Source organism: Marmota monax, unplaced genomic scaffold (assembly GCF_021218885.2).
Source record: "Marmota monax isolate L192 unplaced genomic scaffold, Marmota_monax_Labrador192_F-V1.1 WCK01_AAM20220418_F8-fsc00022, whole genome shotgun sequence".
NCBI classification, from domain to species: Eukaryota; Metazoa; Chordata; class Mammalia; order Rodentia; family Sciuridae; genus Marmota; species Marmota monax.
The window spans coordinates 24142446-24159753 of NW_026695215.1; the positions used below are offsets into that span (position 1 = coordinate 24142446).

General features: G+C 34.6%; 1 protein-coding gene across 2 annotated transcripts in view; it reads right to left on the bottom strand.

Moving 5' to 3' along the window:
* Atp2c1 (ATPase secretory pathway Ca2+ transporting 1) overlaps nt 1-17308 on the bottom strand; it is a 134916-nt gene that overhangs the window by 18957 nt on the left and 98651 nt on the right. For both annotated transcript variants that reach the window (XM_046431448.2, XM_046431449.2), the window contains 8 exons: nt 13844-14014; nt 12440-12537; nt 6588-6638; nt 4825-4991; nt 3064-3132; nt 2082-2198; nt 887-1034; nt 280-375 (listed from right to left, as the gene is read on the bottom strand). In XM_046431448.2, the coding sequence (XP_046287404.1) occupies nt 280-375; nt 887-1034; nt 2082-2198; nt 3064-3132; nt 4825-4991; nt 6588-6638; nt 12440-12537; nt 13844-14014 (917 nt within the window). The remainder of the gene's footprint in view (nt 1-279; nt 376-886; nt 1035-2081; nt 2199-3063; nt 3133-4824; nt 4992-6587; nt 6639-12439; nt 12538-13843; nt 14015-17308) is intronic.

The window sequence follows — 17308 nt, forward strand, 5'->3', positions numbered from 1 at the left end:
TAACCTGAATCTATCTATAGCTACAACTTATAAGAGAAAGGAAGAAAGACACACATCTGTGATTTGCTTTGATCTTTGAGTTAAAGGTAAGGCTTAGTTCCCCAAATGCTTCAACCTTATTGTTCACCAATGGCACAAGTTAGTAAGAAGGCTGTATCTGGGGCTGTAATCTGTGGCTACAAAACCAAGCAAAGCTAAAAGCCCATACTCCTTGCCTCACTCAGTAAGAAAAGAAGCTCTACTCAGTTGGGCCAATCAGCTAAGATCAATGACGCATACCTGAGATCTGGAACTTAGTGCATTAAACATGTCAAAAAACACAAAGCATGTGAACGTCATTGTTGTGTCTCGAGGTGTGATAACATTGTCTCGCAGCTGTCAAGAGGAAAAAAACAAAATGACTCTCAATGCTAAATCAAATGACCATATATGCTTTCAAAACATTAATATTTTCCTTCCATTATGATAAGTAGCTTTAGTCTAAGATGTGAAACATCCAAGTTACTTAAATTTCCAATAGCCAGTGAACGATTATAGTCTAGATAATTAAAAGTAAAAAAAAATCTTTTCATGAACTATATACTGAGTATTAAAACATTTATTATTTAATTACAATAAAGTAGCTATCAAAGGCTCAGATTTTTTACTGCTCAAATTTACATGTATTAACTTTTATTGTGTCATATGGCTCTGCAAATTTAAATGATTTCAAGTCCTAAGCCAACAATTTTATTAAGCCAGAGAATTAAATCAAATCTTAAAATGCTTTTGTCATACTTTTTCAAAAAGGTCTCTTAACTCACCAGCTTTCTACATAACACACCAAAATAACTAAGAATCCTATCATACAAAATGCATAATATAGCTACTTATCCAGTGAATATACCTCACGCCAGAAGACAAATAAAGTCCCACAAACAATAATTACTGATGAAACAAGTATTTTAAGTATCAAATTTTTAGTCAAAATGCTGTCCTTCCAGTTGCGAGGAGGTTTACGAATGACATCTTTATCCACTGGTTCTACTCCAAGACTTAAAAGCAAACAGAAAAATGAATTACTTTAAGTGTTAAGGCCTCAATTTGTACTTTTAAAACTAACTAAATTTAATTATACAGAAATCTAAATGCCTTCTTACAAAAACAAAATGTTGAATCTTAAGAAAAACTTAGGGGCTGGGATTGTGGGTCAGCGATACAGCACTCACCTATCATGTGTGAGGCCCTGGGTTCGATTTTTAGCACCACATAAAAATGAATAAATAAAGGTATTGTACCCAACAACAACTAAAAATAAATAAATATTTTTTTAAAAAGAAAAATAAAAAATTATTATCTAGACAAAAATAACCACTGCTAGTTGTACCAGTAAACACCTATAGTCCCATGTAAGGCGGGCCTGACGTGAGGATTCCTTGAGCCCAAGCGTTTATGGATAGCAAGATCAACATAACAACCCCCTCTCAAAAACAAAACTCAATCATTGATTTTATCACTATTTCTCTCCTCTTTTACACTTACATATCTGGTATAGTTTGATAGACAAATGACAATCGGCTTTCAAAAAACTGCACAATTTTATTTACATGTAAATTTATTTATTTCAAATGTATGACCTACCAAGAGAGCTTTGCAATATCTTTCATAAATGGAGTTTTGACTAGGATGATAGATTGCAATGGCTAATGATACGTATCACTCCACTACCCCATTATTATAAAATAAAATAGATACTCAAATTCTTCAATACTTTCCAAGTTTCTAGTATTGACACAGAACCTAGGTAATGATGCCGAACTCAGACGCTTTTCCATTCCATTCCATTCTTAGCAATAAAAAAGCTTACTACAGGACAGGGACTGCATCTATTCTCTGATATGTTTTCAACCAAAGTATATGTGTGACATAGCATAAAGCTTCAGATCCATACTGCATGAATAAACATTCAAAGAGAATAAATAATATGCACATATCACACAATTTATATGCTATTGCAAATTTCCAACATTATTCATAATAAAATTTTACATCGGGGCATCACAGTTTCCATATCTTTCTAGTTCAAGCACGAAAAACCTTACCTCTGAGCTGGGGGTCCATCCATAATAATATTGATCCACAAAATCTGCATTGCATTGAGAGGATTAGGAAAGTTCATTAATGTAGCCAATGAGATTAAAGTTAATGCTGCTATACTCCTGTTGAAAAAGAGAGTCATTTAATCTGTCAGCAGAGTAAATTTCCTATTGAATTTGTGGTAATATTTATTTTCTACCATTCAAAAAGCTTATGTTACTACTATAATTTTAAAAGAAGTAACCTATGCTTCATTCATGTGAACTTTTAAAATCTAACATTATTTAGAAAAATATGTTTAACAACAGCAAAGAGGGGAAATTTTTAAAATCTATGTAACAGTTTCACCAATATTCAACTGTTTTCTTTTTGGCTACAGAAAACCACTACTATTTAAAAAAAAAAAAAAAAAAAAACCCTAAGAAGAAACACTGAGATATGACCCATTCCACTCCTTATATTTCAGAAGTTATTAAACAAATTCCTCAGTATCCATGGAGGGTTGTTTCTAGAAATCCCTGAAATACCAAATTCCCATTCCCTATATAAAATTTCAAAGTATTTGCATATAGGTTTACATATTCTCTTGCATGCTTTAAGTCATCTCTAGATGATTTTCAATACCTACTACAATGTAATGCTATATAAATTTTTGTTGTACTGTATTATTTCCAGTATAAAAACAAAGAGGAAAGTCTATAGATTTTCAGTACAGAATTTTTTTTCCAAATATTTTCTATACATACTTGAATCCACAAATGTGGAAACTGCAGATAAAATGGGTTAACAAAATATTTTGATGATGACAGAAACATTTAATTATCATATTTAGAGTCCACTTAGCATGCCATTTCTGTATAGTTAATTTTCTCTTTAGAAAACTTACTTTCAAAAACCCTGCAGAAATACACAGAAGTTTCTAGGTATGTTCTACTTTCCTATAATTTATCTAGAAGACCCATGGTTACAAATATCTTGCAAACTTACGTGCTCAGTTGAAATCTAACAAAATTTTTTATGTTGTTATAAATTCCTTTACCCTCTTCAATTGCAGACCTGAAATTTTAAAAGTAAAGATAAAATGAAAAACTTCATATAAAAATAAAGCTACATCTGTACTAAAAGACTGTGAAGCTATTTTGAGAATAAATTTCCAACTAATATATAAAAATTCCCATTCCCTATATAAAATTTCACAGTATTTGCATATGTTTACATATTCTCTTGCATGCTTTTAAGTCATCTCTAAATGATTTTCAATACCTACTACAATTTAAAAAATATCAATTTAAAAATATCAATTTTTAAATTTAAAAGAATCAATTTAAAAAATAAATTATTAAGCCAGGCATGGTGGCACACACCTGCAATCCAAACAACTTGGGAGTCAAGGATCCCAAGTTCCAGACCAGTCTCAGCAACTTAATGATGCCCTAAGCAATTTAGCAAGACCCGTCTCAAAACAAAAAGGGCTGAAGATGTAACTCAGTGGTAAAATACCCCTGTGTTCAATCTCTATTACCAAAAACAAATAAATAAAAGACAAAAAATCTAATATTTTCTTCACATAATTAAGATTAGAATATGGAAACATTTATTTTACCAATGAACTAAAATCAAATATGCTGAGATCTATCTAAGCTGACTTCATTATATTTCTTATTAATTTTAATAAATCTTATTAAAGACATTTGAACATTAAAATAATAAACTGCCTCTACACATAATGCTATACATTTAAAATACTAAAATGATAATCATCTCTATGTCTCTAAGCTCATTTTTCTTATTAATATATATCAGGAATTAAACATCAATGTGCTATGTAAGAATTATGGAATTTAAGCTATCTGTTGTTCCTACACACAAGTATATATGCTACACACTACAGAGGAATTAAAGAACATTAATTTACAAAAACTCATAAATTCTTTCATTTGGCTCAATCCAGGAAAATAGGTATTTTTTTTAAAACAACTCCTTTCTTCCCAGATTTTTATATAACTCTAAGCAGGGAGAGAGGAAAAAAAAAAAATCTTTATAAGAGATTGGCAATGCTCTGAGTTCTGAACTCCCATTCTCAAGTACATCACTTTAGGATACTATTGGGTAATAAAGCATCCTGGGACAGGGACTTATAATTTGACACTGCAATGAGCAAGGTTCGGTCATCTAAGAGGTTGAGATTAACATGATCTCCACCTAACCACTGTGAAACTGACTCCACAGGGTATTAAACTGCAGTCTTAAATCAATTGGAAACTATGGATGAAACAAAACTATTCAAATTCAACAAATTATGTCATGAAATGAGAACAACATGAACAACTACTGTTATAAGGAAATAAGTATGGGTGTGAATTTTATAATTTTTAATACTTACTGTAAGGTCATGTATATGCACATTTCTAAGAACCTGAATTTAACTAAAATAAAGGCCCCTAATGAAGGTTCACTATTGTACCATTGTTTTTAGTGCCCAGAACAATGTGACACTTCACTGGCACTCACTTTCTTAAAAGATAAGGACTAACCATCTATTATGTCTGTTTAATCCATACAAATCATTTTCTCTAGAACTATACATTAGGCCAGAAAACATTTATCTAGAAACATGATTTGGTCTAGAAATTAGAAACTTGGTCAATGTTTAAATACTAATTCTTTTCCAGTTGAATTATCGTGGAAAAGATGTAGAAAAGGATAGAAGAAGATTCTCTTATATGCATTCACTGAAACGAAGCTTACATTATGGTTTGGAAATCATCATCCACCAGGATCATATCGGCTGCCTCTTTGCAAACATCTGTCCCAGTCTGGCCCATTGCAACTCCAATATCTGCAGCCTTCAGAGCAACTGCATCATTTACTCCATCCCCTGTCATGGCCACAACCGACCCATTCTTCTGTAGAGACTAAAGAGGAACAGGAACAGGGTGGAGGGAAGAATCCTGATGATAAAGTTGTTTCCATACAATAATGGGCTAAACAAGCACTCTCAACTATTCTTTTACAGAAATAATCCAATCAATCCATTTTTCAATAAGCTTAAATATGTGGAGTTTTTAATAGAATAAAGCTTAGGAAAAGTTGTTATTAATATTTCCATTTGTGAGAACTATATCTAAGTAGATGAACTATATATGATTCTCAGCAAGAGACAATTTTGTCTCCTCAAGGAAATCTAACAATATTTGAAGGTATTTTTGATTGTCTTGGTTTGGGGGATGCCACCAGCACCTAGCCAGTAGCAGCTGAGAATGCTGTGAAACATTCTACAATACACAAAACAGCCCCTCACAACCAAGAATTATCTAGTCCAAATGTCAAAAGTGCTAAAACTGAAAAACTATATACAATAGCTGTCTATCATCATTAATAAATTAAGCCCATTGAATACTGACAGTTACTTTTATATACAGAAATGTGCTACATAATATTCACATATACCATAGTGGATGGAGCTGAAGAACTTGTAATGATTATTAGCATCTAAGTCCTCATAATATTGTCGCACAACACATTATTCATGTTTATGGTAAAGCTAATATAAACCTGTGCTGACAGTTATAAAAAAAATACAGCATATAATTTACAACACTATACCTGATAATAACAATAAATGACTGGTTTATACATTTACTATACTTTCAATCACTATTTTAGAGGATACTACTACTTAAAAAAAAAAAAAAAAAAAAAAAAAAAAACAAGTTTGGTGTGTCACACCCCTGTGTTTAACACATCTCTTGACTGCATTAAGAGGACATGCTGAGCCTGGCAGGGTGGTGCACTCCTGTAATCTCAGCAGCTCAGGAGGCTGAGACACAAAGATTGCAAGTTCAAAGCCAGCCTCAGCAACTTAGAGAGACCCTAAGCAAATCAGCAAGACCCTGTCTCTAAATAAAATACAAAAAAAAAGAGCTGGAATGTGCCTCAGTGGTTAAGTGACCCTAGGTTCAATCCATGGTATCAAAAAAAAAAAAAAAAAGCCATGCTCTGGCCTACACCATCTAAGTTTAATTATACTCATGATATTCAAACAGTGGGGGGGATTCATTTTAATAATACATTTCTAGAACATAGCCATAGCCCTATTATTAAGCAATGCATGGCTACATTTGATGGTTTAATCTAAGTAACCATAGCATTTTAAATACTGTTCACACTCTTATAATGCTTTTTTCTTATATTTATTCAGTTTTTAACTAATTATCATCACTCACATTGGGATGATTTGGCTATGGACCTCTGTCAGAATATACTGCTACACTATTTAACTGTGTAAAGATGGCCGTATTTGCAAATATTTCATAGAGTTTTCTTCCACATCTTCCCAGTAAAATTCTTTGTGTTTCCACATCAAGCTCTTGAAAGCGATGACTGTTTTGCTTTACAATACTTCCGACTTTGAGGCTCTATCAATACTCCTTGTAATGCAAATATAACAAAAAACAAAGTAGCAGCATTTTATATAGAGAAATTAAGCAATCTGATTTTTAGACACCTACCTTGATAATTTTCATCTTGTGTCTTGGGCTAGCTCTGTAAAATACTGCAACCTGATAAAATATAAGATGCATTAAAAATCTTCACTTTTAAGAAGATATTAGAATAACTCATGCATTTACAACTAATGGTGACTTTTTTACTCATTAATTTAAGCTGTGCTTAATCTGCCACAGAGATCAAACTTAATGTGCCATATATTTGTCAAGACATTCATTTGACAGTCATTTCAACCCTTACAAGGTACCATGGAAAACATACAATCAAAACAAGCCATTCAATTTACAACACTAGGTCTAAATAATGAAAATAGCCTTATTCTTAGAATGTTGCAGACAAGGAAACAAAAAAATTCTTCTCTGTTTGCTCATGATACACCAGTGTACAACTAAAACAGTCTTTACCTTTGCTACTTTCATTGCATGCTCTTTTTTATTTAGGATAATCATCCTCTTCCAGTATACATCCAAAACCGCTCTATGATTTTCTCTTTCCAAACTATATATTTAATCCCTTCTTTTCTGACCCCTTTTCCCAGTTTCCTGAAACCCTTTCACTGTGCCCCAAAGTCAGTCAACCAACAAGATCTGTATCTCAACTCTGCCACTTTGCTTTAGCCTAGGTTTTTCACAACACTGCCATCCCTTACAGCACTCTCAAATACTACCACCAGGGCAGCTTAGACTGGGTGCATGTCCTTCACTCTCCCTTCACAAACACCGCAGTTTTAAATGTCACAGAAGTTTATACTTCCAACTAACTGCAGGCATTCACTGTTCCTGAGCACACAACCTCTTGTTTCACAAGGATCTTAACTTCAGCCTCACTGTCGCTATCTTCAATATTTATAAGTTATGGTAATTCCAATACCCACAAAATATACCATAAGCTCGTAGAAGATTAGTTCTATTAGTTCTCTCTCTTCATTCCTCCAATCTACAGTCTTATGCTCAACAGATAACCTTACTTCCTACTTAAGAGAAAACAAAGTCAGAAGAAAATTTGCACAATTCCCACTAGCCAGTATCTGTCCAGGCACTATCCTTCTCATGTTTTATGAAAGATAAACTGAATCTACTTCTAGGACCAGTCCTTTCTTACCTATTTAGGACCATTTTCCCCCCTCACTGCTGAATCTTTCTCATCAGTATACAAGCATGTTATTAACCCTTCCATTATAAAAAGGGGGACGACCCACATCCTGTCCTTTCCCATTTATTCCTGCTGTCTCTACATTTCTCTTTTCTTTTTCTTTTTTTTTTCCAATGAAAATAAAAACAATAAGCTTAGATACTGAGGGTAAAGATGCAGCAATGAAGGAAAAACTGACATAGGAAGGAAGAATTTCTGGAGCAAAACTCCTTAGGAAGTTACCTGTCTACCATTATCTCCTAATTCCATGTCAATCAGGTCATCACACCACCACTGCACTGAAACCATCATTCAAGACTACCAAAGACCACTCACCCACACCATATTGCTAACACCAATGGTCATTTCTCAACTAACTTAACCTCTCAGCAGCATCCTTACAAAGCTGATCACTCACTGCTTCCAAACACTTGGTCTTCCTCTTGCCTTTCTGGCTGTTCCTCTTATACAGACTCCTGGCTTTTCTGGTCTAAATGTTGAAACACATAAGGAGTTAATTTCTCAGTCTTTCCTTTTGATGAGGTCTAAGAAACCCCTACTCAATAAGGGAGCCCATCCAGTCTTACTGCTTCAAATTTTATCTATGTGCATTTTATTTCCATCCTTGACATCTCTTCTGAAATCCAGACTGACAAAACTAATCCACCTATTTATTCCACATTTCTTCTTGAATGTCTCATTTCAAACATATCCAAAATTGAACACCTGTTATTTCCTACAAATCTTGCTCCCTCCTATCCTCTGTTAATGGTAATTACATCCTTGAAATTGTTAAAGCTCTGAATTTGAGGAGGCGTCCTTAATTCGTCTCCTTTTCTCACATGCCAAATGTATCCAGAATTCAACCACCTTACTCCAAATCCATTGTCAACTCGATGGGCCAATACCTCTGAATTGATTTTCTTATTTCTGCTCTCTCTTCCTGGTATTTGTTCTTAACATAATGACTACAGTGAAAGTGTTAAAACAAAAGTCAGGTAACTATCTCCTTTGCTCCCTCCAATCACTTCTCATCCTGCTCTGTACAAAGGCCACTATGGTCTTATCTGCAAGTCTTGCATGAAATACACAGCTCATCCCATTCGTCTTCCATCATTAATCTTTGCTGGCCTGAACTATAACACTGGCCTCCTCATTGCTTCTCACATGTACCTGGCACACTCACTTCAAGGCCTCTGGCCTGTTCCTTCTATCTGCAATATTCTTTCCTCAGACCTTACATGGGCTGCCCTTTCATCAAACAGTACCCTCTCAGTGAGGCTTTCCCCAGTCATGCTCTTAAAATTTCCAACTTCCTCTCCTACCTCTATTCCTTTCTTGCCTGCTTACAATGGTGCTCTTTAGTACTACCCCCATATATGTGTAAAATTTCATTTATATTAGAATTTATTAAGCTCCACAAAAGCAGAGATTATGTGTTCTAAAAATAAGTATTAAATAAATGAATAAACAACAGAATAAATCTTAGTACCATCTTTAAAACTCTTCACAGTTTCTCTTTGGCAATAAAAGTCTAAAATCAAAAGATTATTTTCTAAAATATAAAAAAGATTCATTAAATTATAACATCACATTCCTGTTTATTCATCGGTCCTCATAACCCATATTTGGAGAATATTCTTTCTTTGAAAATAAAATTCAGTTGGGTAGAGTGGGATATGCCTATATTCCCAGCCACTCAGGAGGCCAAGGCAGGAGGGTCACAAGTTCAAGGCCAGCCTCCGCAACTTAGTAAGATCCTGTCTCAAAATAAAAAAGATGGAGGGCTAGGGTTGTAGCTCAGTGGTAGAGTGCTTGCCTAGCACATGTGAGGCACTGGGTTCAATCCTCAGCACCACATTAAAATAAAGGCATTGTGTCCATCTACAACTAAAAAAAAAAAAAAAAATTTTAAAAAAATAGATGGAAAGAGCTAGGGAAGTAGCTCAGTAGTAGACAGTTTGCCTAGCATGTTCTAGGCCCTGGGTACAATTTCCAGTACCTCAAAAATAAGTAAATAAATAAAAAAAGGTTCAAAAATCTGTCTAGAAACTTCTTGGTATAAGACTAAGCTACATGTATACTCTAAGTATAATAGTAGTAATCTTCTAAGTGAAAGTTTTAATTATTGACGAAATTAATTGTATAGCACACAGCACTAAAACGTGACAAAAGATTTTAACAAAAGCTGCAGACTAAACAGAATATTAAAATATTTTAATATTTTAAATACGCTAATTTTAAATATGCTGGTTGTACAGAGCAAAATTTTGCCTTTGTTCCCCATAATTAATTTTTTAAACTTATAAATCACTTCCTTATAGATACTGTGGGTTACCAAGAATGACAAGCCACCATTTGTTGGACCAAGCCATATTTATTTCATATAGTAATAAATTTATTTGGCATGCATCCATTACAACTATTAGTTGATTATAAGATTTCAACATTTCAAAGCTTTTAATGGAATCAAAAAATAAGACTAGCCACTAGAAGACAAAGTATATCTCAATGCAAAGTAGAAAGATCATCTAGTTTTTTACATGTGGCCATAAAACCACCCAGAGTAACATTTGTTCTGTAAGTCCTAGAATGAATAGGTCAATCGTGTTGAATAAACTACTGAAAATCAATGGATACACACAAACACTAAATAAAAGACCTGCGATTCAAAATAAAAACACACAAGAAATTACTAGAAATTGAAATACAGCACTGTCTCACAAGCTTAGATTAAATTTGGAGATATATGAATTCCCTTTTTTATAATCGTTTAGATTGTTATGTCTGTTTCTCAGTCTAGCAAAAGAGAATAATAGTGACTACAATACACAAATTGGGATTATACTATGGGGACTTGGCTAACAGTTCATCGGAAATATAAAATACTGATATCAAAATCTGAAAACAGAGAGAATGACAACTTCTATCACTGAAAAATATAGAACATACTCCAAGAAATCACAAATAGAAACACTGAGAATTCCAGATATATTTAATATATAATCAAGCAAAACCATCTGCACATTGTTTTTTAATTAGCTCTAGGTCAAAAGAACATAGCATGTTGAAAAGTTTGGAAAATGTTCCAGAGAATGATGAAAAGGTAAAGCTGAAAAATATTTGAATGAGGAACTAAGATGATTTCAGAATGTGGGAAATACTCAACAAGCCGATGATTTATAACAAAAGTTCTGTTTTATGTGTAACATTAATAAAAGAAAAGCTATTCAATCTGATCAGCTGCAAAAGTAGAAGTTCAAAAGCATGTTGGTTAAAAGAGTCACATGAATGCAAGATGAAATTGGGAAGAAAAGTGGGTGTGGGAAGAGTCCTGCTAATAAAAAATTCACTGTTTTTTATTGTAGTCAATAATAATAAATTATTATATTTTAATAATTTTAAATTTCCAAACATAGTAAATCTCAAAGGTACTATGCTATGTGAAAGAAGCAGATTCCAAAGCCTCATATCATAATTCAATTTTTCGAACATTCTGGAAAAGAAACAAATTAGTGACTGTCAATTGCTAGGAGTAGGGGAAGCACTTGACTACAGAAAGACATAAGAGAATTGGGCGGATTGATGAAACTATTGTACAGCCTGCCTGTGGTCATGGTTACAAGACTGAATGCATTTATCATAAAGATCAGAAAAACATATTTTGTAAAAAGGCAAATTTTACTGTATGTAAAATACCTTGATTTTGTTTTTAAAAAATATACTCTGGACTGGGGTTGTGGCTCAGTGGCAGAGTGCTTGCCTCACACACGTTAGGCACTGGGTTCCATCCTCAGCACCACATAAAAATACACACACACACACACACTCTCTCTCTCTCTCTCTCTCTCACACACACACACACACACATACTGTCACAAGCTGTCCGTGGGCTGTATGTGGGTATGTGGATTATGTTGAGCATAGTAGCCTAATGAGGGGATAAATCTGGCATTGGGAACCTCCCTTGGCACCCCCAAAGGGACTGATCGTCTGATGCAGGTAAACTTCCCCCTGAAGCTCTATTAGAGATCCCACACAGCACCTGAGATAAATGTGACCTGCCAAGATGTCAATCAAACTGAGGACTGCAAGACACCATGAAGCAAGACTCTGCCCTTGAAACCTTATCCCTGCCTTTGATGTCCCTTGATATAAATAAAGCAAGGGGGGAGTCCCTAATTCTGCCAGAGTACAGAATCTCGATCAGTCTGATGGCCTTGCCAGTCCTGTGCAACCGCCACACCCCCCACCACTTTTGAAACTACTTTCTGTGTCCTGTGGTTTTCTCGTCCTTCTAGTTTTCCTAGCTTTTATTTTTCAGCCAGCCCATTTCACTGAGGGGAACCCCATTTCCATCACCTGCGCGAGACACAGGCGAGGTCATACTAAAATAAAAGCAAAAGGGTAAGAAATACAAAGTAATGATCTTTTTTCATCCTCTGATTTATAAATGCAAGCACTGTTAATTTCCATAGTATTTTCCTCAGGAGGAACTCAGTTCTTGCTCAAATTAATAATTTTACATGATATTCATAATGACATTGTCATAAATATTCAATGATAAAATTTATTTCAATCAGATTTTTTTCCTCAGAATTCAAACCAACTAATTTGTAGGTCATGTATCACTTGTCCATAAATAAAGTTTCATTAAGACAGTGGTAATGGTTAACACTTAGAATAAGACCTCTCAGTCTAAAAGGCTTTAGGATAGGCCTACCTTTGGTACAATTTGTGAAAGCTGCTGGACATCCATGGCATCAATTTCTTCTCCTGAGACTGACTGAGAAGTTTTAGAATACAATCCCAGACGACTCGCTAAAGTTAAAAGAGAAAAATACATAATTAACCAAATTGTTTCTGTTTGACGGATTAGTCAACACTATGCTTACTTAATATGATTTTTCACCCTTTCTTTTTAAGTGTAAAATGCACTTATATCAAGGAATAACAAGACAAACTATTGGAGAGAAAATCCTATCTGAATATACAGTAAGTCTGAGGTAGGTGTCTATTTTATTTTTACTTACATACAAGAATTAAAAAAATGTTCACTGTCTAAGCTAGGAAACCCTCAGAATGAACTAGGACAATAGGGTTCTGCTCAGCAGCTGAATTCTAACCAATATCAGAATGCATTATCAGGCACAATAATAGTGTATTTGAGGTAACCATTACATGCACAGGAAAACAACTGTGGAAAAGTTTTCTTCCAATAATATTCTGTTTCTAGTGATATCTCTTACATAACACACAGTTTGGAACTCCTACCCCACAATATTAATAAAAATCAGTTTTAATGGAATTTAGCAAATTGTTAAATTTATCAGTATTATAGTTTATAGGCTCTGGGGAGTTAAGCTTTCATATTACTACATTTTTTTCCCTTGCATTTCTTAAGAAAATCTTAAATAACATTTAAATTTGATATATTTATGTGTGTGTGTTTATGTATACATAATGAAAACAAATACATGCTAGTTTCTTCCTACTTATGCATAAGCCTGCTTTGAAAATTATACTTAGGATAAGCTGGTACTGTTACCAGCAAATTGGATTACAAAGTTAAAAATAATCAAATACCTGTATGTGAATAAAATACACGTGATTTCACAATTTAGTTTTATATGTATATACACGCGTGCACTCACACACACAGACACACACACACACTTTTTTTTTTTTAAGTGGGGGGACAACATTGGGGATTAAACAAGCCAGGCTTCAAGCATATTAGGCAAGCACTCTACACTAAGCTACATCACCAGCCTTTCATAAAATTTTATGCTGAAAAAGGGTCTTGCCAACTTGCTCAGGCTGGCCCCAACTTGTGACCTTCCTCTTTCTGCCTCCAAAATAGCTGGTATTACAGGTGTGTGCCACCACACCTGGTTCAGTTATATGTGTTCAATAATGTATCACTTTTCAAGCTATCATCAATTTTTGCCTACAATTTTATATATATATATATATATATATATATATAAAAGAGCAAAAAAGTAAGTCAACTTTAAATTTGAATATTATGTAAACACACTGTACATCTAAAGTACACTGTACATCTAATACACCACAGTATTTTAAGAAAAACTATCAAAAATGAAATGAAGCAGCCTAGTTATACCAATTGCAACTGCAGTCTCCTGTGAATCTCCAGTAATCATTTTTATCGATACTCCTGAGGCAATGAGTGTTGTAACAGCTTCTTTCACACCAGTTCTAGGAGGGTCGATGATTCCCACCAAGCCAAGAAATGTCAGCTGTCCCAGTTCAGGACCAGAGGCCAAAGCAAGAACTTAAGAAATAATAATAAAATCCAAAAAAGAAAACACATAAACATTAGAATTTAATTGACAATAACTCACTTAAGATTATAATGTCATCTGTAGATATATCATTTTTAAAAATAAAAATTTTACACACCAAGACATTATAGTTTAATGATTCTTTAGAAAGCTATCAAAAATTAAGAGAAATAAATTACTGAACTGTTAAGCAGAGAAGGCAAATGAAGGAGAATGAAGAATGTTTTTGCAGATAACCACATGCAACTACTTTCCATAGAAACTACTGCCTCTTTAGAAGATACAATTCATTATTTAGAGAATATATGGGTTTGTCAAGCTTTAAAGTCAGTTTTAAACAGACACCTTTGATGGTGGCTACTAATGTATCTTCATCTTTACATCTCACAGACCTCCAGAAAAATTCAAAAGTCTGAAAAAGTTTGTATTAATTAATTACACACAGCCTGTAACAACTGCATGTATGACAAACCCTGAATGGTAAAGTTAATCTACAAAGTTATCATAAGACCAGTAATATGGTCTTTGCAGAATAGTAGTCTGTCTTTCTTATTTCTAACTGTGGTTCTCTAAGAGTATTTAAATAACACCATCATATCATTACTTTAAGTTAGTTTCTCTGTCATCACTGAGCATTTGAGATAGAGTACAAATACTCTTCATTTAGCTTACTCTCAAAATTCTGGAACCTCTGCTAACTACCCTGATAGATCAGAGGCATGTGCTTGTGTCTGGGATATTATTAGACTGAAAAGTCTCACAGAGATGAAAAGTATCTACTTTTAATCAAGCAGAAGGTATGGAGGACTAGAAAATCAAGATCAAAGGCAAGTAACTTGTATTTTTCCAATATAATTATTCATACAGATGTGGGCCCCTAACCCTAACCCCAAAGGCTTTCACTCTGAAGAGAATGAGTTGCTGTACAGTCGATACCTGATGCTAGTATAGAAGCAGATAACAAAAGAAGGGGACAGCAAATATCAATTTGTACATCTGCAATTCCTAGGGAAGGGAAATAAACTTGGAGTTCTCCCAATGAAGGGGTGAAGCTGGTGGAAAGCCTAGTACCCTGTATTTATTACTTTTTCACATCTTTAGCATAAATGAAGATCTAATGCTACTCTTTAGCCAAGGGTAGCTAAACATTTTTCATGTGGAATGCCTGTCACATAAAACAACACATAGCCTAATTTCAAAATTTAAGTCCACAAGCATTTTAAGAAAAGTTTTATAAGACGCAACATAAGTACATTTCAATAGAAATTTACAATATTTTCTGTTCTTATATTATGGCAGTCTCAGGGATTGAAGGGAAGTAGAGCACAAAGAGATGAAGAAAAGATACCAGGCAGGAATAGAATGTTTTCCCTCTAATAACTCTAGTCTTCTTCACAATGTTTTAACACAAAACTGCACATACACAAACCTTCATAATCCTTCAGACAAAAAAGTTAGTCAAAATAAAAAAGTATAAAAACTTTTATTCCAAAAATTAAGGGAAACAGAAACAGATACATAACTTTAAGATCACTTTGAATTCTCGAAATTCACACCAACCTTGAAACTCTCTTGCTGTAAGCTTTCTTAAGAGTGACAAAACTCTTACCCCTTTTTCTTGTTTTAAGTTTCAATGTTTTATTAAGAGGTGGAAACAAACCCAACAAACTGAAGGTGAAGACACAGAAGATCAAGAGGTAAGAAAACAGGTTTGCATTTTGTGCTCCTCACACTTTTCTAAAAAATTAATTGCATTTTACCAAAGGGGATTTAAAAAGAGCCAGAAGGAAGAGGTAACCTAAGCCCCAGAAGGAAGAGGTAACCCAAGGAGCAATACCCCACCTCCCACCCTCCCATCCACCTTCCCAGGAATCCCTCAGAGATGTTACTGTTGCCTCTTGATACACAAGCTTTAGCAACAAAGACCTTTCTTGGCTATGTAGGCTTCCCTGCAGTGATCCTCAAGTCACCTAAGCTACCCCTTGATCTAACAATTACAATTCTGGATCAAATCCTAACAGTTCCATTCTCTCAGACTAGCTTTTGGTAGGAAGCTGAAATAGGCACAAAGGAGGCAAAGAAATATAACCTTAAGTCAGAGACTCTGAGTTTTCTGTGGCTAGGGCCATTAAACAGTTTTGGTCTGTTCACTGTTCAGAAGGGAGCACATTTAGTATGTGTGGAACACTCCTGTGCCCACTTCCCCAGAATATTCAGCAGTATTGCACACTGTCTTGTTAAATTAAATATATTTTTTAAAAAATTCTTGGGTCTCATCTCACTACTCTTAGGTCTGACCTAGTTCAACCAGACAAGAGGTTCCTCCTGCCCCAGAACTAATGCTGGGAGAAAAATCTGCTGTGGCCTCAAGGATTCTGAAAGCTTGAGGGTTGAGGCAGAGATCTAGCAGCATATTTAGGATTCAAGACTGTAGGAAAAAAAAAAAAAAAACACTTGAAACTCAAGGATCTGCCATCAAAGCCTTTTACATTATGGAAGGGAAAGGTGAAGAAAAAGTTATTTTTCGTTAAAAACATTTTTTTTCATATAAAAGTAGATCCATCTGCACAACAGTTTTTCAGCCAGAAAGCTCTACTTCCTCTTTCCCTGACACAGAGTGTGAGGTTCTGAAATGATCACAATACAGTCCATAACCTAGGTAAGATGCAACAAGCGATAAGGAGGACACAAGGAGTAACCCTGGCTCCGCAGCCTAAGGGCTGGTGCAGAAGCCAGGGAACAAAGCATGACAGCATGCTGCAGGTGCACACTCTGACCCACAGAATACCTTTCTAAATGTTTTATAAGCTTATTGTAAAAACAGAAGTCCTATGAATCTCTCCAAATGTTTTAAAGCCAAAGAATGCCTTCACTTAAGTGAACCACAAATAAGAACATTTTCACATAACTTGTTTTCCTTTCTCTGAGTAACTGTAGTATTTGACTTACATTTCATTAAAATTGTACAAGGAAGTTAACTCTTCCAATTTCTTTTATATTCTGCACAAGTCAGATGACTATTTGAATGGTAACAATCGGGTATATACCCCTCCCCAATGAATCCTACACTATATTTCAAAAGAAGAGGCCTGATATAAGGTGCAAAGCAGAACCCCACCCTCACCCTGTCACATTCAGGAGGGAGATATATATATGGGGGACAGGGAAATATACAGGATCTGGGCACTACTTCAACTCCCTGGTGAATAGCAAGAGAACAAAGACAGCAGATGAGGATTAAGTTAGCATTCACCTTAAAAGACAAATTAGAGGCCGAAGACTTC